The 22558-nt window shown below is 37.1% G+C and overlaps 1 protein-coding gene across 5 annotated transcripts in view; it reads right to left on the bottom strand.

Annotated features, from left to right (window-relative positions):
• LOC122842560 (collagen alpha-1(XIX) chain-like) overlaps window positions 1–22558 on the bottom strand; it is a 128542-nt gene that overhangs the window by 51509 nt on the left and 54475 nt on the right. For 4 of the 5 annotated variants that reach the window (XR_006372582.1, XM_044136543.1, XM_044136545.1 and 1 more), the window contains 7 exons: window positions 15311–15355; window positions 13785–13820; window positions 7796–7882; window positions 7677–7721; window positions 5331–5363; window positions 2817–2855; window positions 2643–2678 (listed from right to left, as the gene is read on the bottom strand). Coding sequence is in view for 4 of the 5 variants with exons in the window: in XM_044136543.1 (XP_043992478.1) it covers window positions 2643–2678; window positions 2817–2855; window positions 5331–5363; window positions 7677–7721; window positions 7796–7882; window positions 13785–13820; window positions 15311–15355 (321 nt within the window). In the remaining variant the exon portion in view is untranslated. The remainder of the gene's footprint in view (window positions 1–2642; window positions 2679–2816; window positions 2856–5330; window positions 5364–7676; window positions 7722–7795; window positions 7883–13784; window positions 13821–15310; window positions 15356–22558) is intronic. The other variant, XM_044136544.1, reaches the window with a different exon arrangement.

Below are 22558 nucleotides of genomic sequence, written 5' to 3'. Positions count from 1 at the left end.
AGCAAGCCATTTTGTCACTGACTTTTTTTCAGAGTAATGAAGTCTGAAGAAAGAAGTAATATGCTGGAGAACTATACTGGCATTTCTTTTTCATGGCGGTCAGCAGAGTGGTCACACACTGCTGTAGTGTGGCATGTCAATTCATCAACAAGGACTTTTCAATGTGATTGTGTTGATTAGTCTGGCACAAACGGTGGTTAGGATTGCAGGAAGGCCGTTCCATCAACTTCACTCCCAAATTCTGGAGGTAGCCCATGTCATGTATTGGCATCTTGGATGATAGAATTTGGTCTCAAAAGCCCTTTTTTTCACTGACTGGCCTGGTTTCAAAAGCCAGGTCTGCAGTTTTTGCATTAGCACTTCCATCCTGGTCCTACCCTGCTGTCTGGAACCCTGAGAGCTGAGATCCCAATCGGACTGGCCAGTCAGGGCTGGTTTGAAGTCAGCTGTTGATTGGTGCATTGGCTGTGGGGGTGGATCTCCCAGGAGTGTTTTGGGCTTTCTTGATGTCTGTTATCTGGCATCAAAAAATTCATAATCCATCTCAACTTGCAAGTTTTTAAATGATAAAATGGCAACAAGAAACAAAAGGGTTCCTTCCTGAGAGGCCAGCCTTGGTAACTTCAACAATAATTTAATTGATATGATGCCCACTTTTGAGGCGGCAATCGGCTCCATGCAAAAACAACCAGCGTGGGTGTACAACAGGGCAGAGCTGAAGGAGGCCGGGCCCAGCAGCGAAAAAAGGCCTAACTGTAGCGATATGGGATTGCTACTGGTTGCAGAATCTTATCTGAATTTGGTTAGCTTTGAGCCAAAGCTTTGAGTCATAGTCCTCCTTGTTTTACTAGGGAGGACAATGTCAACACACCATCAAACTGCTTCCATCAAAAGCTGTATGGTATTAGAAGAGATGATTTGTCCAGTTTTTCATGGAACAGATATCGCAGATGCTGTTGCATTAGCCAAAGGAGTATTTTCCTTAAAACAAAGCATCATTTAAGAGGAAGTTATCAGACTTCCCAAGTGTGTGAATTGCTGGCATTATTTCTAGAAGAAGAAAAAAATGACTGAACAGAAAGGTTCTTAATTTTTGTGTTTTTATTTAAACTATAAGTTTGGAAATATACAGTTTTGATACATTACGATTTAAAAATTTAGTTGGTATTAAAGTAAATGAGATGTCTCATCACAATGCCTTCACTTTGATTGCATTTGCAATATCCTTGGTAACGTCTTTAGGATGCAAAATACATCCTAAAGAATATAATAATTTGATTAAATGAAAGTTTCAACTGTTAACTAAAAATGTTATGCTTTTATAGTTTTGTAGTTCCTGCTGTAATTCCCATGTAATTCAGGTTCACAGGAATTACACCAACAGTATGTTAGATAAGTGGCTTTATTTTTGCAGCAGATCAGTATAAATAAAGTCTTGTTCTTTATTCCCCAACCACATCTTTTTAGCTTTGTTCACCTCTGCACTGCTACCAATTTTTCTGTTCTATAAAATGTTTGCTGAGCCCTGATTTTTCTTTTTCTGTTGCTTCATGGCGTTCCTATGTGGCCTTGATCATCTGAACTCTGGTCTTCTTCTGCCCTTTTTCTTTAACACCTGTTTGTTGTGTTTGTCTCCCTGTGTGTCTGTGTTTTGACCACTGACAGAAAAGGTATGGTTTTGGGTTATCTGCGTATTAGGTTTAGCAGATCTAGATCTAAACTTTACAAAGAAATTGTGATTACCCCTGTTTGCAAGACGCCATTTAGTGTTCTTTTTTATGCATATGCGTCAATCTGTGTGCTCAATTCTTGCTTTTGTCTGCCTCCGTTTTCAAGGTGATGTTTTCAGAGTAAGGCATTTGACACCTATGCAACTATTTGATCAAAAAAGAAGCTGATGTATGTTGTTTATTTTTTTTTTTGCAAACCTCTCTTATGAAAAAACATTTATTACTGGCAGTGAGGTTAATTTGTGTTTTCTTTAAACATTTTTTTCTCAATTTTCTTGTGTGTCACATTTGATCTTGCTTCTTATTTCAGCATCCTCTATATCATTTTCTCGATCATATCAGAAGCTGTTGATTCCTAACTTTCTATCATCGCTGAGCCACAAATGACATTTTCTGTACTTTAACAATGATTCCCTATCAAACACAGCACTTATATAAACCTACTCCAGTGGAAGTTCAAATGGGGCCCTTTAATATTGTTTATTTCAGAATGCGGTCACACATAAAATCCCTGAAGATAAAAAATGAACTACTGCCTAAATATTTATGATGTGGATTATATGGAGATGCCTTTTGATGTCTGGTCAAAAGCTGCATCAGAGGCTTTTATAATTTGCTGGCCTGAAGTGGATGCATCTACAATTCTTGGATCCAAACAATAACTCCAAGCCGCTTTATTCTGCAATTTGCTTTGTGCTTTCGATTGAGCACAAGGGTGCTATAAAACCTTCCATCTGAACAGCAGGTGATCAATTGTTATTTCGCAATCAAATGTCAATAACACGTTTGTTGACATTACATAAGGAATGTAAAGTGTTATTCATGCTGTGGTGTAGGATGCAGTGCTTGAAAATCAGAGTTGAATCACAGTACAGCTTTCTTCTGCAAGCAATAACAAGAGAGAATAGTTACCTCATCTCCCTTCTCACCCTTCTGGGCTCTTTCATCCTTGAAAAACAAAAGAAAACACACCTCATCAAAAATATAACTGGGTAATGTATTTGGTGCAGCTTCAACAGAGAACATGAGACAATAAGAAGGCGTATGCAAACACGCAAAATATGTATTGCATACACGTTTGCTTACAGTTCCAGAGAGCTGTCTTAACCCATGAGCTGTCATCACCTACAAGTAATGAAAGACACAATATTCTGGAAATGCTCTTCAAAAATCTGGTAGTTACTGCCAATAAACAGTAAGCAGTCTACATAAACATGGGAAATGACTCTCTGGAGCTAACTCACTGATTCAGAGTTTAATTAGAAAATATAACATGTATAATTAGGCCACTAGCTTGTATTTTTTTAAATCTTTACAAACCTTGTCTATTTTACATCTGAACAATCCAAACAATTTGTCAAAAAAAAAAAAAAAGACATTGTTGCAATTAATGGCACAATATTTCCATTGATAGTCCAACCCATCCTCAATCCCTACTTGTCATATATTGACGTATGGCAAGGTCCGTCATCGTCATTGATAGTCATATGTACCCTGACTCTGTGCAAGTATGGCTACTTCAGACTTTGCAAGACAATATAGACTGTAGACTATAAGCTGATCTATATCTAGCATATGTTGGTGATATTTTGCTGTTTTCATTAGATGTAAATTTTGTGAAGCTTTTATTGTCTTTTTTATACGACTTTATTTTCAATTTGTATGGTTCTGATTCTCCTGATTAAAGTGTGCCTTTGAGCCCTATCTGATCATTTCTCTGATTACAAGCTCTATGAACTTGACATGAATGGCTCTCTTTAGCAGAAGCGTTCCAGGCAAGTGCTGATTCCCGGTGGCATAATCAGTAAGTCCTTACCTGCTGTTAGAAAACAAAGAGGTCGCTTTGTCCTCAGATATGTAACAAAGCTTGATTGCCATTAGTATAAGACAAAATTTCTTGAAAAGCTTTCTTGCAAGAACAGGGCTGTTCTGCAAAACACCATTTCCTTTTAACATAATTTGGCACAACAGATTTGGCTTCATAGATTATAAAACACCAGTGTTCAGAGGTGGAGCAATAAAAAGAGGACTGTTTTCTCCCTTAAAGGGCATTGCTTGATGTGACAGCCGAGCATGCCTGTGAGTCGACTTCCCCTCCTTGTCACTAATAAACAGAGGCACGGAAGTTTTATGAAGGGAGGGTAATGATGTGAACCCTTGCTTCTGCTGCGTAAGGGAAATCAATGCGTAACTGCCAAAATTATCTGCCGTGGGAAGGAGCAGAGCACAGACAGAGACCGGTATACTAAAATATTCAAACAGACTCATTTATCAAGTGACTAATGCCTCCCTCTCCACTGCACATCCATAGAGGCAAACACCTCACTAAACAACAATGTTCATATGCTCAACCCTTTCATTTATAGCCAGGCAAAAACTACTAACTAAACCCTTGGTGCTTTATAAAGCCTTCCAAACCTTCTCTCCCATTAAATTAACTGCCTTTTCTTTGGTAAGATTGAAACCAGTGAAACCAAAAGAGAGCAAGCGATATTTCTTCAATCTATAATTAACATGTCTCATTTCCATATGAATTGCTCGTTAACAACCAGGGAAAATGAGAATATGAATGAGAGCGTTCAAACTTTGTTTCCAAGCTCTTGTCCAAGGCCTTCAGTGGGTTCAATATACAGCTGTTCTTCAGAACAAAAACCATTAGCAGACAGTAATCAAAATGCCAAAGCCCTCACTTTGAGAAACAAAGGCTTCAAGAACATGTTTTTATTTGACCATTTAAAGCATTTTTTTCAACTGGTTTTTGTGATATTGCCACCTTACACGTCCTAATTGTTTCCTCCCACAAAATTTTCCTTTTACTTTTAAATATCTAAGAAATTAGTTCTACTATTCAGCCACTTTGTGTTTCCTTTAGTACTTGCCAGAGCTTCACACTGACATAAGTTTCTTCTCAAAGTGTGTCCCTACTTTTTAACTAAAAGCTCCACTTACCCAAACCACATAATTTTCTATAATTTACAATTATTAACATAAAAAACAATCCGTGCCCAGTGACCCTCATTTATTCACACTATGAAGCCTTTTGAGTATCACGAAGAAGATTAAGCCATCATCTGGAGCCAGAGTTTCTTTTTTTTTCTTCAACGATTCTCTGCAATCAGCAAAGATCTTTCACATGGTGCTTTCTGGAAATGAGAAAATAATTACTCAAAAGTAACAAAGAAGTTTTTTCTCAGTTAAGTTGAACTCAAAACAGCTCATCTACCATAAAAATAAAAGGTTTTCCAAAGTTCAAGCTCTTATGTACTCTTTTCTGCTGTTCATACACAGCACACAAATCAAATCAAAACAAAACTCCAGACAGAATAAGTCCATAGAATCTTCGAAAGAGAGGAAATTGTGTACAAAGTCACATGGTAGCATGTTGGGGGTGTGACAGCAGATGCAAACACTGTTCTGCCTTTTGATTCCTTCTGCTTTGTCTCGAGATGGTATCAGGTCAACACTCACTGATGAAGAGATGTTCTGGTCTGTTCTCACGCTGGTGTAAGGTTAGGCAATGTATCACTCTTACTATAAATGTAAGTAAAATAGAAAGAAAAAAAAAACTGTTGTGGAGCTTGATCCCAAAATTGTACTTACAGAACTAGGAGGACAAGGAGGACCAACATCGCCCTGATGATAACAAGAGAAACAAATTGCCTGTTACTTCCTGCAAGCATTACTAACAATAAAATTAGCAAAAATAAACGTGCCTAGCTCTGCATTGCAGATCTTTTGAAACACCACAGAAGATTTTCCCGTTATACCCCCAAACCCTTTTTTGATTTATTAACCAGTGTTTTGGAGTTCATGTAATTTTTTTTTAGAATCTTGTAAAAAAGGTTACAGTTCTTAGCTCAAGTTATTTTTTTGCAATGGATTTACGGGGAGCTCCGGGGAACCTTACAGAGTTCTTAATTGTGACACTTGCTGGAGGGAGCCTCCACATTCATAATTTACATCTCAGAAATGTTTTCCCTCCAACAAAACTAGAAAGCATCATGTTTGTACTCTGTGCCATACTGAACAATTAACAAGCATGCGGGGAGCACATGCTGTGGTTTACCAAGTATTCAAACTGCTGTTAAACTCGTAATTTTGATCACAAATGGAGGTTTTTGAAGTCTTTAAATCCCCATCAGTGTGAAGATACAAGACATGCCGATATTCTGAGACAATATGTAAATCCTGAAATTGTAAGGGTTGTTCAGTAAACCAGTCAATTATTTAATTTGAAGCATTGCTTCAGGAGCCTGTCATTATTTATTTGAGTGAGACTGAAATGTTGTTGTGAACTAGACTGCTTAGAATGTAAATCATTTAAAAGAGAGGATTAAAAACAGCAAGTTTCTCTTTCATTCCTTGAGTGCCAATCTACATAAATAATCTTTTTTTCTTCTCTTTGCACCACCAGCAGAACTATTCACAGCTTGCTTTTAAAGAAACTGTGAAATATACATAACCTCTTGAATGGTGGGTGATATATTGAAGTTACATGCTGGAAATCAAAAGCAATGGCAAAACACAGTAAAATAGCAGCTTGGTACCAACAAGACAAAGAAAAGTCTGCTTTGAGGACAGAAAAAATTTGTACAAATTCAGCAGATTATGCCAAGTGGTCGGTATTGGAGTTCATGGCATCACAACCCGTATTTGAGTTTTAAGTGGTTCAGGCAACTTTCATTTTTAGCTCGACATGAAACCAAGAAATTGACTGTTGACAGGAGTCAGACGGTCTGATCAGGCCAGACCGTCTGATCAAAAACTTAAAACTCAATCTCTCTTCTTTCTTCTTTTGATCAGCAAAGGTGCCTTAGGTAAGTCTCACAGGTCACACTGGAAGTTATACAGAGTGAATAAGGCTCAATTCACTATTTTCTAAATCAATAAAGTAAATAAAGCTGAAGTCAGATATCTATGGAGGCATGGAGACTGTTTATTCAGACTGAATTAGCCAGGTGTTAAACTTCAGCAAAAAACAGGGAGTGGAACAAAGTTTCTCTGTTGTATCCTTTTGACTCCATGCTAAATTATATCATGCTAAGATAAGGACATACATAAGTCTACAAAGAATATAAAAAGTGATTTGTTTATTAGTAACATGGAATTGACATACTTTTAACTGTTTGCAGGTGGATGTGTTCTGCCACACACTGATTTTAGAATATAAATTACACAAGGGGGATTTGATTTATATTTAATCTTTAGATGAATTCCGAAGGCAGCAGGGTTTTTATTTTTGGCATTTTAAAATAAAGAGCCAGAAATGCAAATGCATACTTTTGACATAATAAAAAATGCACAATATATTTTTCCTGAATTTCAATTTTGCACTGCTTTGTCATGATCTATCACATAAATCACAAAACAGTGCAGTGAAGTTTGGAGTTTAAATGTGACAAAATGCAGTAAAATTAAAAAGTAGACTTCCACAACCAACTTTCTGTGTTCAAGTCTTCCTTCAAAATATTCAAAAAATATATTTTTAGATGCTCGAATGAATGAAAACAAACTGAGAAAAAAAAAATCAAAGCAAGGTTAAGTAGTTTTGTTTTTTTTAAACAGTTGTCGGTTTCTAATGCAAAACATAAGTTGTACACTGATAAAAAGGAACAAAGCGAGCCACTCAACGACACACACCCAGAGATTAAACACAATCTGTCAGTAGTAAGTAAATCACTGGAAACATACTTACTGGAGCACAAGAGACAAACAGGTAATACACACCTGCAGATTCATTATTTGATGCATTACAATTTCAAAGACCTTTGAAAGGTACCCTATTCAGAGTCCAGGAACATAACTAGCACAAAAGAGACTGAATCAAGGTGTCAGTAAATCTGCTTGAACTTGCCTACACCCTTTCCGCACCCAAGCACAGTGAGTTTGAGGGAGCATAAACAGAGGGACTCATCATGCTTGACATTTGACATTGATGTGACTTACTTTTTGTCCTTTCGCACCGCCAGTCCCCTTGGCACCTGGCTGACCCTGTGGGAGGAGGCCTCGGTTAATGACTCTGTAACACAGCATCATTGTAAATGTCACGGCAGGAAAATACGTACGGGATCTCCTCTCTCTCCCTTTTCCCCAGGGACGGCGCACTCCCCCTTCTCTTTCTGCGTGTGAACAGAGCAGAGCGCTGACAGTGACTGACAGCAGAAGCGGGATAAAAAGACAGACAGATTTGAGACTGACGCTAAGGCATGGACAGTTGCTATGAATAAGTAATCAGAAAAACATACAGTCCTGTGTCATCTCATACTCCTGCCATGGTGGAGTAAAACAGAAACCCATTTTACACATATGGCTTCATGAGGCTGTGGTGTTACATGAGTCTTGCAAGATAATGAACATTTTTAAGCTCCTGTTGCACTGCAGTATGTGTCTGTTTTCATAGGAAATAATTTCTTTGTCTGCCAACAGATGGCACTTTAACACAGCTGGTGCAGGCTCCTTAGAGCTTTTTGATTGGATTTTCTTTTCTCAGTTATATTGAGAAAACTGAAAGAAAAACTTAAAGTGAGACACATGGACTTGAACCGTGGTCCAGGTGGTAATGAACACTTATGAGGCTGAAATCTGTATTTTGAGCAACATAAACCCAGGAGAATGTGAACATTTCACCTCACAGGTTTGAATTTCTTCTTGAGACACTTTGTCACAAAAATCCCAAGCCACAAATGATTATTTTCAATCAACTTTTTCATCTCAGCTTTGAGTAAATATGGAAAAAAGCAATCAAGTACAGCAGAGAAACTAAATCCTTCCCTCCACTGAAACAATTCTGTAAGCGTAAACTAGCATAAGATTTTCTACTGTGGGGGAAAAAAAAAAGTTATTTCACAGTTTAGCAATGTCACTGTAACTACACTAATATGTAAAAGAGAATTCATCGTGTAAGTGTAGTTACTGTTATTTTGTAAATTTTACACATTTCAGCAACAATGCAGTTCAAAGTGTTTTATGTCATAAAAACACAGAAATACAAAGTTATATAAACTTCAGCATCTTAACAGTAAACAATTGAGAAAACCAGAGACACATATTACATTTTGATGAGTGCCATCACCAAAATTATTGATGAACATCAAATAAGTTGTTCAATGGTTCATTTATTATGGTTCAAAAACAACTATAAACAGGTGAGGATTTTAGTCTTGATGTAAAGTAATTCAGCATTTCTGCTGTTTTGCAGTTTTCTGAAAGTTTGTTCCAGATTTTTGGTACATAGAAGCTGAATGCTCGTTTAGCTTAGACACCTTGACTATTGTGTATTATTATGTATTCTTGTTTTATTATAATGCATTCCGGCAGTGTGCAGCAACAAAAGGTGGAGGGGCAACGATGTGCTGCTCTGGTCACTCTTGTTTTCTTCAGCAACTTAACAGAAATGCTTTAAACATGGGAACTGTGCAGCATAACATAGATTAGAATAATTTAGAAACCCTAATTTGCAAAACCATTGTGTCTCTTGATACCAGTAACCAGCCCATCCCTGCTATTCTGTGATTTCCAATCATACGTTAGCTAAAGCAGCAGGTAGATCAACAAACATTGCTGGTTTGTTTTACATGTGTGAATATTTACAGGGATAGTTTCAGATACTCTGGAGACATTATAGAGCATATGTTTAGAGATCTGAGGAGAAAGAAAGAATGACATGTATTTGCTCACTTTTTTGCAGTTCCTAGACAGATGATACCATAGAGCTTTGAGTTTCGCTTCTCCCATTTCTTCGACTTCTTACTATGACAACCACAGTAATACTGCACCACTCTTTTAATGAGACATAGTCACTGTTTCCTCATCCAAATTAGGAGCTGTTATTAAGTCAGTGGACTGCTGGCATATATGAACAGATGGACTGTCTTATTAATATTTCAGCCGAGGAGGAGGGACTAGCAGTAACTCTGACTATAAGATTTAATTGAATTCTGAAGAGCTTTAGCAACCATATGTATTATAACCAAAATACAACTTCACAACTTTGTTGAAGGTGGTTGATGTAGTGATTAAGAATGCAAGCCCAACTTGTAATTGTAAATTAACTTTATATCAAATATAAAATCTGTGAATACTAATTTTTTTAACTGTTCTTTGAAAACATACTGGCTCAGCTTTGTTTTAGACGTTTCTCTTAAAGCTACTCACTGCATGAAAGCCTAAAAGTAGGAATTACTTTGACTTTGATTTTTGCATCTTTTATTTCTTGATGGTTTTTTTTGGTTATTTGATGTAAGTTTAATGAAAACAAATATATATATTTTGCGGATTCAAACTGAAAAGTTTTATCACTAAATTTATCAACCTTTTGGTTTTTGCATTTTATTTTTAAAACAAAGGGTCCAAAGCTTTCTATGATTACACAGGCAAACTAGACCTCTTATCAAACTACCAGTATGGCAGTGATTTTAACAGAAAGATTGGCTTTTTTCATACAATTGAAAGATTGCTGATTTAGTATTAACTACATGGTCAATGAGGACCATAAACTCACTTAAGTAGACTCTTAGTCTTGCTGTTATGTAAGTTTATGTTATTAACTTATTTGTTGTTAGACAATACATTTGTAAGTTTCTTGTCAAGGTTATTTGCATTCCCAGCCTACTCAGTCTTTTGTTGCTCGAAAAAAGAACATTAATTCCAATTTGAAACCATTATGTATATTTTGTAAAGAAAATAATCTTTCAACTATTTTCACATTTTCCACCTTTATTTAGAATCCCATCATTCAAAAAAATAAAAATAAATAAAAAATCACAATTGTGTATAAATATTGCTCTATCTCATTTCCTGAACTGTTTTCTCCATGCTACACTATACACCGAAAGTGATTTGCCACTCTGGAGGCGGTTTGCACTGAGTTATGACTGACACTCAACGTAAATCATATCTAATGGAAAGTTGGAATTACCCGGGATGTCACCTGTTGTGAAAAAAACTTGTGCGCTGCATTCTGTCACAGACTCAAAGCTCCATACTTCTCTCGTTATCTCAGTTAGATCTACACAGAACATCATTCACAGTCAATTTACTAGCAGAGGACCACGTAACAAGTGAATAAACCTTTCAAATGAGATTAACTGCAGCACGGTCAATGTTTATGTAGATTACTGCTGTATTTACACAATGATAAAGCCCAGGGAACTGTTCCACCTGTGGCTGACTCTGGGTGAGGTGTTGACTTTGAGCCACCCAGAGTCATCAAACTGCAATTAAGACTGTCAGCATCACTCACTCTGTCAATGTCTGCAGTGTGCTGTCAGAGCCCATTTGAGACTGTCGGTGGGGGGACACAGTTATTGAGATGTAATTCACAAAGACACTGACTTTTCCAGCACATCCTGCACAGCAGACCTCTTGTTCTGTCTTTTCTTCCTAAAACATTCACACTCTGCTGAGGGAGTGAGAGGAGCCTTAGTTCACACAGACGCTACACCAGCACCAGCATGGTCTCACCTCAATCTATTTCATTCTGACTGAAAAATGTAAAAGAAAGGGCACTGAGGATGGCTGTTTAATTATTGCTGCCTATCAAGACATGTTCCCTCTTCAAAGTGTTTAGTTTATTTTCTCTCACCATTCGTTTCGGGCCTTTGTAAATGTGTTAATGTGACCGGCTTTACTGTTTTCATCATAAATTGAAATGTTCTTTAGGACAGTGATTTCACTGTTGTGTACCTAAAACATAAATTTATAATGTTACAGTAAAAATGCAACCACAATGTAGGGGCACGACTCATTCATAGTCAGGGAGGAGCTTGCATTTATGTGCATCCTGTAGGAATTAAAAGACAACTCAGTGCTTGTTGCTCGGGACATTTTTCCTAACATATGTAACAGGTATTAAAGAAAATACGGAAACAATTTTCCTTCTGTTTCATAAAATTAGATTTGATGTAATATTATCTGGGAAGTTTTAGACTTCTGCAGGCATTGTCACCAGCAGATATTATTCAGCATTGCCTTTGTATTCATTTGAAGTAAATGAGTTACAGTAAGTTGTTTACACTCTTGTGTTTTTTTTTTTTTAACAAACTAACAGAAATACCACTTGTTAATGCTACAATGAGTTAGCTTTACACATCTTGTACATGTACTGTTTTTACATTTCATTGAAAGAAGACCTATAAAGCTTCTATCTTACAGGGTGTTTTTTTCTTTCCTGTTTTAGATAGGGCAAATGTAAAGAAATAAAAAGCAATTTCTGTTTTACTTCTAAAGGTGACAGTGTACTGGGATTTAGAGTGTTAGATGTACAATAACTCTACAGTTACAATAACCAGGCTGAATAGTTAGTTTTGCCATAATGTCTTGTTTTTGTTTAATTTTCTATTTTTATTGATAATCATCGTTGTCAGTGTTAGCCAGTTTATACTTTCCCTTCCTCTAGACAGAAGGACCAGTGAAAGCCTTGCAGTATACAAGAATGAGTGATGAATCCACACACCTGATGAATAGGCGTGGTCAAGAGGTTATTCACTACCCAATGGCTTCCACTCTCAGAGTGATCACAAGTATTTACCACTGGAGGCTTGGTGGGCAGCGGGTGGTTTGTAGGTGGATCGGTGAAGATAGCATGTTGCAAGAAAATTTGTAAGGAGACTGACAAAGGGGCATATCTGAGCGTTTTTGTGTTTATTATTTTTAAATCTTACAATCCATATCTCATGTGCTGCTAGTGAGCCAAATCACCCCTGGGCATCAAGAAAATGATTGCAGACCTTTTTTTTTTTTTTTTTTTTGCAAAAGCACGGTATGTAATAGCCATCTGTCAGTTTGGAGTGTGAGCACTGAGTCATGCTGAGTTGTACTGCAGGAGGCACACAGGCAGGGAGCAGCTATTTAACTTGCAGCAGAAACGCTTCGACTCACTGAGCGGTGCCATTTCTGACGAGGGAGATCTGTTCCTGACTATTAACCCAAAAAGGTGTCAGTCATGGACAAAAGAGATCATTCTGCTATCCTTTTACATACATCTGGCTTGTCTGTGCTGGCTTAGAGGGGCAACAAGTGTACAGCTTATATGCAGCCATCAGCCATCACACCATTCAGGGAAGAAACAGGGTCTGTGTTCCAGAAATGAACATGTCTTGATATGAAATGTGCACCATATCGACATTCTAGGACACAGAAAAGAATGCAAGGAACTTAATTTTTGTAGACTTGTCGTGTGTTCTGATGGGGCTACAACGAGGGTGCTTGGACACAGTGAGAATCGTTGAATTAGGAGGAAACGTGTGAAGCTTGTAAGCGTTTGAACACTATCCAGTCTGTGAAGTACAGGTGTGACAACATCATGTTGTGTGGGTGCACCAGTGCACTTCACAAAATACATAGCACCATGAGGAAAGAACAATATGCAAAAAAAAAAAAAAAAAAAAACAAAAAAAAAAAAAAAACTGAGGTAACATCTCAAGACATCAGAAAGGACATTAAAGATCAGGTACAAATGGGTCTTCCAAATGGACAATGGTCCCAAGCACACAAGCAAATTGACTATAAAGTTGTTTTCAGGAAGAAAACGTCAATGTTTTGCAGTGGCTATCAAAAAGTGCTGATCTAAATTCCACATAAAATATATTGGCAGAGCAGAATGCCAGCAAATGTACAACCTGATTTGGACACAGAAGTTTTATCAGGAGGACAACTTTCCAATAAGCTACTGTGAAAAGTTTGTGAAAGAATAGCCAGAATATTTGGCCAAAAACATGCAGTTTAAAAGGAAATGTTATTCCACATATGAAGAAAATAAATGTATATCTCTGACTTTGAAGAAAGTTGTTAAACTTCTCTCCCATTTATTAATTTACTATCTAGTAAAAAATATTTTACTAATCCTAATACGCCTAAAACATAGAAAGTTGATTCTAATTTAATGTCACACAGTCAGAAAAATTGGTATCGGTCCTTTGATAGAGAGTAGATGAATTTCCCACCTTCACTGGTTTTAAATGTATGTACACAACATAATTTTTAGAACCCATCACATAATTTGCAAAATGTCCAGACATCATTATGTTTGTTTTGCGCTAACATTTTAGATATTACCTTGACACTTGCTCCCTCCAGGGCTCCTGAGGGACCCTGTAGGAATAAAAAAACACAAAGGATAATCACATGAATGATCTTATGGATAGCAGAAAGTTGTTATTCTAAATTGCAAATTTAGTTGGAAGCAATCCACTTTGCAGTTGATTTTCTGTGACATTATATTTTCTAACCTTTGCACTAGTATAAAGTCAAATAATAACACAACTGGACCTTGGTCGTCTGCAGGTAAATTTGGATTATGGCTTAGTCATGCCCTTCTGACACACACCATGGTTGTTATGTTATGCTAATTTGACATTGAAAGCTTACACTGTCCCCCTTTGAATGCCCTCAATGTCCTGCTGCCACTGGACAAAGCAGAGTGATGCCCTGTAGTGTGTTTTGAATACAAGATTTCACCCCTGAGATCAACCTCAGCAAAACAGGTGACCATAATAAAATGCCAATACCAATGGATGGAAGTTAATCTGGCACATGTGGATTGTATTATGAGGACATTGCCATTTAGAAATGTCACACCTCTGTTCTGTCGTTTTAATCTCCCACAACTCTGTGTCCAAAAAGTGTAAGATTTATTAAGTAAGTATAGGTGACACTCAGTTATGCTGTAAAGTTTTACCATTCAGTAGCTCAATTATACCCAAAACAACTGAACAGGAACACTGACAGTAAAATCAGAACAGAGTGTCTCTTTATTTCTCAGTGAAATAAAGACAACCCCTAATAGTGTCCTGATAGTGCAATCAAGGCAGTCGTGCTTGAAAATAATTGCACACTCAATGTATCTGAGCTACACAATAGCTAGACCTTCCCGTTTGTTCTGACATCAGCAGGTAAGAGTCTGACAAGCTGTCTCCTCTAATGCTCACTGTTGTTTGTGCCCTTTAGTCAGTGGGTTACCACACAAGCACACACACACACACCACAGCCCCCCCACCCATCCTTCCAACACATACACCCACAAGAACACACAACGTTTGAGATTGGTTTGGACATCAGAGGTAAGGACCATAAATCAAAGACTCAATAGGTCTATGAGACAAACTTGCACTACTCATCTATACAAACACATTCAAGTGCTACCTTAAAATCCATTTTGGGGTTTGTGCAAAGACTCGTCTGTTTGTGCAATAACTTTCGAAACAGATCGATACTGTCCAGACATGGAACGACTTAGCACATGTTTTTGTTTATTTTCATTTCTTTTGTCACTTTGACTTATTGCTGCAGCACATTGCAGAAATGTTGAACTTTTTCAGATGTTGCAACATAACAACCACAAGCTTTAATGTGAATTATTGGCATTCAATGTGACTGACCAACCTAAGTGTTAAATGTAAGTAAAATGATACAAGGGTATAAAACACACTTCCTTGTTTTTGTGTTAAGCCCCCTTCATACTGATAAATGTCAAATATTTAATAAATGTAATTCACTTGTATGCATTTTTAGATAATTATAAATTAATTTATTCTGCGAAGGTATCAGAGGTCTGCTAAGTGCTGCTGCAGTAGATCACTTACAGGTGGGCCTCTTGGTCCAGGCTCCCCCGGCTTTCCTCTCCGTCCCTGAGGATGTTAGTGAAAAGAAACAGAAAAAAATAGGATGAGTAAAGGATGAGTGGATGTACGACAACAGGTGCAGCAAGACATGGAAGCTGCCAGCAAATAAGGCTAGACAGCAACTCCTGTCGCAGTCTCTAATTCACTTTTAATTAAGAACAAGAAAACAGCTTAATTGCTGCACCCTGTGTGGCCCACCACTCTTTGTTCCCTCGTTTGGTTTACTGCCTCCTTTCCAGCTGCGTGATTCTCTTAGTGTATCAATCAACCTAAGGAGCAAACAGGACAAGCCAAACAATGCTGCATATTATCACAAAGCAAGGTTTGGAAGAAGTCATTTCTGTCAGTTGTTTTTGAGAACTTGGAAACCGTGAAATAGTAAGAATAATACAACAAAAGGTTAGTGGTGTAAATCTAGCATCTTATTAAGATCAAATGATTTCTGAAGTGAAGCCAAGTGAGTGGTTACATCAACAGATTGTGTGCATACGCAAAGATAACTCTGTGTATTTCTGCACAGCTCTGGAGGAGCAGAGAATAGTTGGATCAGACAGGGAAGGTTCTAGGAACTTTAGCTGGCAAGAAGTTTATAAAATTAACTGCAGCCAGAATAAATCCACTACACAAATGAATGGCAAATGCCTGGTGCACCACACAGGCCTTTACCGGGGTTAAATGCCATTACCTCCTTCTAGTATGAGTTTCATCATATGTGCTTCTCTGTTACTGTATGTGTTATTGCAAGTGACGCAAAAACACTTCTTTCCTCTGCAGAGTTAGCTGTAGTGTGGATCTGTGAAAAGCTAAGCTTTCTGGCTGCTGAAAGAAAAGTTGAGAATCAAAAAGTGACGCCCCCGAATCTTTCCTCTGACACTCCATATGCACACTTTGATTAACTGGGTCAAACTTGACATGTACAATTGCCTGCAACAAAGACGAGGGAAGGAATTTCTCCTCAGCGAGAGCTACTTCTTTTAATCATCTGTTTGCATGTGTGCTCAGGTTCCTAGGCTGCATGTGTACTTTTACATTTGTAGTCCAGAGATAGAAGGATTATGGCAAAGGTAGAAAGCAAGGTGTAGTAATGCAAATATTAACCCTAATACCAACACAACACAGCCAATGTGTGACTTCTCTCTGAAATTACCTCCTTTCCTCTTTCTCCTGCTGTTTGATGTACCAACAAAGCCCTGACCACCATCTTTTGATCAGTGGTGTTAATGCACCTCTAATGCCTCAGTATGGAGGCTTTAATGTGAACACAAATGGGTGAAGAACTTGTAGAAGTCAAATTGCCTTGATGTGTAGAAGCAGCATCTTCAAACCGTGTAATCTTTTTACTTCATATGGCCGCAATTATAAAACACCTGAGTAGCCCCTTTGAAGGCTTTGCTCTGTTCGCGGCACAAAAGCTGTCAGAAAAGGAAGCCAGTGTTCAGTCAGTAGGTGCTTATGCATGTGGGTGTAACATGCGCATTCAAAACAGAATTTTTTGTGTTCAAGGTCTTTTTCTCAAAAGATACGATAATGGCAAGACACTATTTGACTTTTCCTCTTTCAGTGATAACTAACAGTTAGGCTCTGACTCATTGCTATAGTTGAGAAAAGGAAACAGAAAACAATGTGTTCTTGCTTCGGCCCCCACTGCTGCCCTTTCCTCCTCTGAGCAAAACAACAAAACCAGAGTATGCAGATAAGTAATTTACCTGATGAATATTTCATGGACTATTATTCCAAGTAGGTCATGTATTATGCAATTTCCAAAATTATTTCCCAACACTTGCCCTTAAAACCTCTTTCAACACCAAGGTACGCACTGATTTTATGTTCATTTATTTACATATAATCACAAGAACAAGTGGTACCCCATTTCTCATCAAGAGGACTGAGACAAATAGCTAAGGTTCACCATTATGAAGCTTTCTTACATTATTGAGAACATTTGAATTTCTTTGGTTCTTAATGAGGAGTTTGGAGGTTGGTAGCTATTTCCTTGCATATCCCCCTTTAAAAAAAGATTGACTTGTACACCTGGAAAGTGTTAAAAAGACAAAAATATTTTACAAAGAATTTATATTGGTTTACTTGACCATCAGTTAACTAAAGATAAATTAGAACAGTAGATAATCCAAATCTTTGTCCCACCCAACAACATTGTGGATTAGTTGTAAAATTGCTGTGGCTGCTTGTTGTGTTTATCTTATTTACAAATTTGCATTTGACTGTTTCTTTCTCTTCATCTCATGTTCATATAAGAGACAATATTTCAATGTTTTTGGACTCATCACAGAGAATAATTTTCAATATAGTGCAATCTACTGGAGTTAGACCGACAAGGAGACCCCCAGGTAGCACTTTATCTCAAATAAACCTGAGCACACAATGACAAGAGAAAATTGGGCTTCAAGCTGTCATTGCCATTTGCACTGAGTAGATTGTCCAAACTGAAAGAACTGGCAGTGTCGCAGAAGGATAGTCACCTTTAAGTAGACAAAACAGATTAAGACTTATGAGATAGTCAAGAAAGGAACAACAACTTAGTATTAGAAGATGCACAGCAAAGCAGTTTGCCTCAAGGATCTATAGTGCCTAAAGGATATGAATGTAGGTTGTTCTTGCCTGATATAGAGGTGTTTTGCTAGTTTGTGTTTTTCAGAACTTGAAGAGCATAATTTGCTTTACTTACATTATCTGTTTGTTCTTGCAACTTTAGTTATGGTACATATAACTAATCAAATGATCTTTAGTTTTTTTAATTCACTTACAATTTTTTTTTATTAAATTCTGTTTAAAAGACATCCTCATTCCAAAATATACACCTAGTTATTATTTATGTATCAGATGTTTACTAATGTACTCCTTATCTTAACTCTCATATTATTTAATTATTTATCTATTTATATATATTCTTACTCATGAACTTATCACATATTTTGTTATCATTCATGTAAAACTGCATGCCAATTTACTACTTATTTGTGTACTTATTTACTTGCTTAGTTTTTACTATTTTTTGTGATGACTAGAATGTGTCAAGAAAGGTGAAAAGTGCTGCAGTCTCTAGGTAACAAGGACGAAAAATAAAATAAAAAATTAAATTTGAACTTCATTACAATGCTCGAAAGATTCAAAACAGACAGTGTGATAGTTTTGAAATAAAGAAATGAGTCAGAATGAAATTAATCAGAAATTAGCATTTTTCATTTGTGTAAAATTTCAAAGTAAAAATATCCATGGGGTTTTAGCAAACTTGACAAAAAGGTAAAGCACGCATTACTACATATAAGAAGTTGCTGTCTTTGAATCATTTTATGGCAGACAACTTCAACTTTATTTCTTGATGTGCTTTTTGCAGTTATTAATCACATTCCTCCTTCTGGGAAAGCGATTTTTTTTTTTTAATTTTGATTTCCTTTATCTCTCCTATCTGCTGCTTTTCTTGTTACCTCATCTACCTTCCCCTGTTTTCTGTCATTTAGCCTTTTTCTTTCTTCACCCAACCTCCAGTGTCTGTTGAATCACCCTGACAATCTCTGTTGCCATGCAACGCTCAGTGTCCTATAAATTTGACAACATCCTAGTGCTTGATTATTATTTGAGCGCTGCAGTGTGAAGCCCTCCTTCAGGTCACTGCAGTAGATTAGATGGAGGTTGAGATGGAGAAAAGCAAGGAAGGACATGATTGCTGAAGAGATGGAAGAGAGTCGGAGAAAGGTGGAGGGAGTGTGGAAGAGTGAAAAGTGGAAAACTCTGAGTTTCAGAAGTAGCTGTCTACATAAATCAAAATTAAACCACACATTCTCATAAAGTACTTATCTGTTCCACTATAAAAACTTGCAAACCAAAGTGAAAATCTAGATCACAAGAATTAATTCAATTACAGTGCAAGCTAAAGCTACAGTTGGCACAGATCCGAGCAGAAAGTAAAGCAGCCTCATGTAGACTGACAGGGAGTTTGAACTTCCAGTGTAATCCACACAGATTCGAGTCTTTGGCTCCAGCTCAGCGGTGAATTGAAAAGTATAAAAGAGCCAGCAGCCACGGGGCTCTGCTCAGTCCTGCAACACAAGCCTCAATCTGAGTGCAAAGTCAACAGCAACGGTGACACACAGCAGAGGCACTCCTTTATGGCGACTTCCTAATCCTTATCCCAAATGTCAACATGTTCCCTGAGACATTCCATATCGTACAATCCATGCCGGGTGCAATACAACAAAACAGAGGACAGAATTCTCATGTGAAGCACTGAGACAGATGCATCACTAAAACCCATTTAATTCTGATAAATTACCTTATCAACTGGGGTGCGCACGCCAACTAAAGGAGCCACAGAGAAATGATCACTCCAGGACCATATTCACACCTAACACATACCAGAAAACCCAATAATTATTCTACACCTGCAATAATTTTCCTAAATGTTGCTTTGAGAGATCTATTTGAGTCCCATCAAAATGTTATGCTGAACTTTTGTGTCCTCCAGAAAGCTAAATCACTGACACTGAAACAAAAATTGGAATTGTGTTCTGGGAGATATACCCTTTTCCTGACTGAAAAACCTATATGCCACCCTATTTTTCTGAGTGAACCGAGTCCCGCCTGCCTTCAGGGACATGTTTTAAAGCTACCTGAGCCTTTTTGTGGAACTCTTGTGCTCGGTTTATAAAAAATAACTGCTTACTTCATAAGCAACTGCTGTGTTTCTTTGATAAAAAAGAAAGTGTATGTAACAATTAAGGTGGTAAACTTTTCACATTATAATGACTAAGAAATATGTTTTAATATAACAAAAGCAGATATAATGTTCAGAGAGACAAATAAGCCATAACTCTTTACTTGTGTTACAAAAGAGACTGAACTTCAAATATAGACATGTAAGCAATAGAAATGTGAACTTATTTTTTAACAAAAAAATAGGCACAAACACAGAGACCGGCTGCCACTGCACAGCCTGTCCAAATGTTTACTCCCTGTTTAAAATGTTTATTTGCACCAAAACTGGCTGAAAAATCTAAGACATACATTACAAATGCTTCAAATCTTCTTTGGTCTTTGGTCAGAGCCACTGTTCCCTGTGAAAACTTGGGACCATTTGCTACATTTTTACACACAAGCCACCAATTCAAGACAGCATCCTAACCAGTAATAGCTGACAAGAAACAGAATGATTTCAGGAAAAACAGAGACAAAAACAATCATTTTCATTTCAGGCAATGTCACTGTTGATGTTACAAGTCACACCATACACAAAATGTGCAGAATGTGTTCAGTTCTTAACCAGGACTAGGGCTGAGCCAGTTTTTAACAAGTCCCATAAATAATCTCATTGGCTTTCTTCTGCCAGAGCACAAGCATGGTGCCACATCAATGTGTGAACTTAAATGTCTCAACAAGTGAATTATATACAGTTTAATTTTTCTGGAGGATTGCAGTGCAGCACACTAATTACATTAAACAGAAAATGTATTACAGTATACCCTCAAAAAATGCTTTACTATCATCTTTTTAGTGGACTATTGCTGTTTTAAATAAAATTGCTGTCAGCCTGTTTCTGCATAATATACACAAGCTGTAAATAGTAAAGCACTGCACAGATAACACTATCTGAAGATGTTAAACGACTGGCAGTGAGTAAAAATGGCTTCTGAAATAATATTTGTTTTAAGAGTAAACTACAGTGACCTACTTAAAATTTGTGAAGGTTAACATTAAAACAAATATTGGGAAGATTAAAGAAAGTGTGAACGTGGTGCTAATTAATGTTGATGATCAATTTTTTTTTCAGCTTTTTTTCTTAAGTAAAGCAGATCAAAAACTAAACTATACTTGTAATTTTAAAAGAATAGTCAAGATATTGACTGGTTGTTTGTCTCTATAAGACTACTTTCAGCTACTGAAAAAGCAGATTTTTGGAGTTAAGAAATAAAATTTTAAAAGTGTTCATCAGAGCCAGAGTTGGAGTAATGATCGAAACACAAGCATTAGCATCAGTAAGCTAAATTGTTCACCCAAAAATGAGTCAAATTTGCTAATGTATAACATTGAGACTACCAAACAGTGGACTAGCAAGAAAAGGACATGAGGTAGATAGCCAACAGCCTTTTTTTTGTTTAAAATTAATATTTTTTTTATCATTTGTTTTGTATGAGAAATAATCGGACTGAAAAAATATTGATACTATTCACAACATGTCTGATAAGAATTTTATTAAGTATTTTGAGCATAACAACACACACTCAATATTCTCTGTATAAAATATTGCCCTTGTGAATGCTGAAGCCTAGCACTAGTAGTTTGCATGAACAGTAACAATGCAGCAAGTAAAAGGCTTTGCTATGACAAGTAAACTCAAGTAAAATTGTTTAGTGTGAACTCAAGTCACACAAATCCCTGAAATTAAGATTACTTTTCAGCATAACTTTACTATGTTACTATTTTCTATTTATTTTTGTACAAGGTGTTCACTAATGTCTGACTAGTTGATTGTGTATTTAAAAATGACTGTTAAAAAGAATAAGCCGGGTAAAATCTTTTTGGCTCAATGTATGTTTGAATTTACCCAGCCTCGGTTCCATAATAACAGACCAACCATTTGGGTTAAATAATAACACAGCAATGTTTTTTTGTGTGTACATAGTAATCAGTCTAGGCATTAATGATAATACCGTACATTAATAATCAGTTAGTGAAAGGACTATGTTTACACAGCCCAGCATAGTGTGCATTGTCAAAATCTTCACCAAAGCCATTTTTTAAAATTTGCTATCAGTGCTTCTGGGGTAAATATAGATCATACCACTTGCTTGAAAAGGCACAAAATGCACTACACAGAGCACGGCTGCACCTGTTTGTTATTAAAGACACAATTAGGGGCAGACAGTGCAAATTTTCCACTTCTGAGTATGCTCCCTAAATGCCATCTTAGGACACTGCACAATCTTTGAAAAAGCCTGGGCACTGGAGCTTCCAGAGATCCCTCACACTTGGTAAAAGCCGCAATAAAATAGGATTTGTTCCAGTTGTTTACTGAGGGTTAAGAGGAGCGGCCGGGGCAGGAAGAGAACGGCAAAGCCGACAGCTGCCTGGCAGGGTCTCAAATGCAGCTTAGCATTTTTCACCATTCTGACTGGCACACAATGCGCTCTTTAACTCCCAGCCATCTAAATATTCAAGGAAGTATAAAGAGATGCCTGACACTGCAGCCGACTT

The sequence above is a fragment of the Gambusia affinis genome, linkage group LG13 (assembly GCF_019740435.1).
Source record: "Gambusia affinis linkage group LG13, SWU_Gaff_1.0, whole genome shotgun sequence".
In the NCBI taxonomy this organism is placed as follows: Eukaryota; Metazoa; Chordata; class Actinopteri; order Cyprinodontiformes; family Poeciliidae; genus Gambusia; species Gambusia affinis.
Note: the sequence above shows the minus strand (reverse complement) of the source record. Positions and strands in the feature narration are given on the sequence as shown.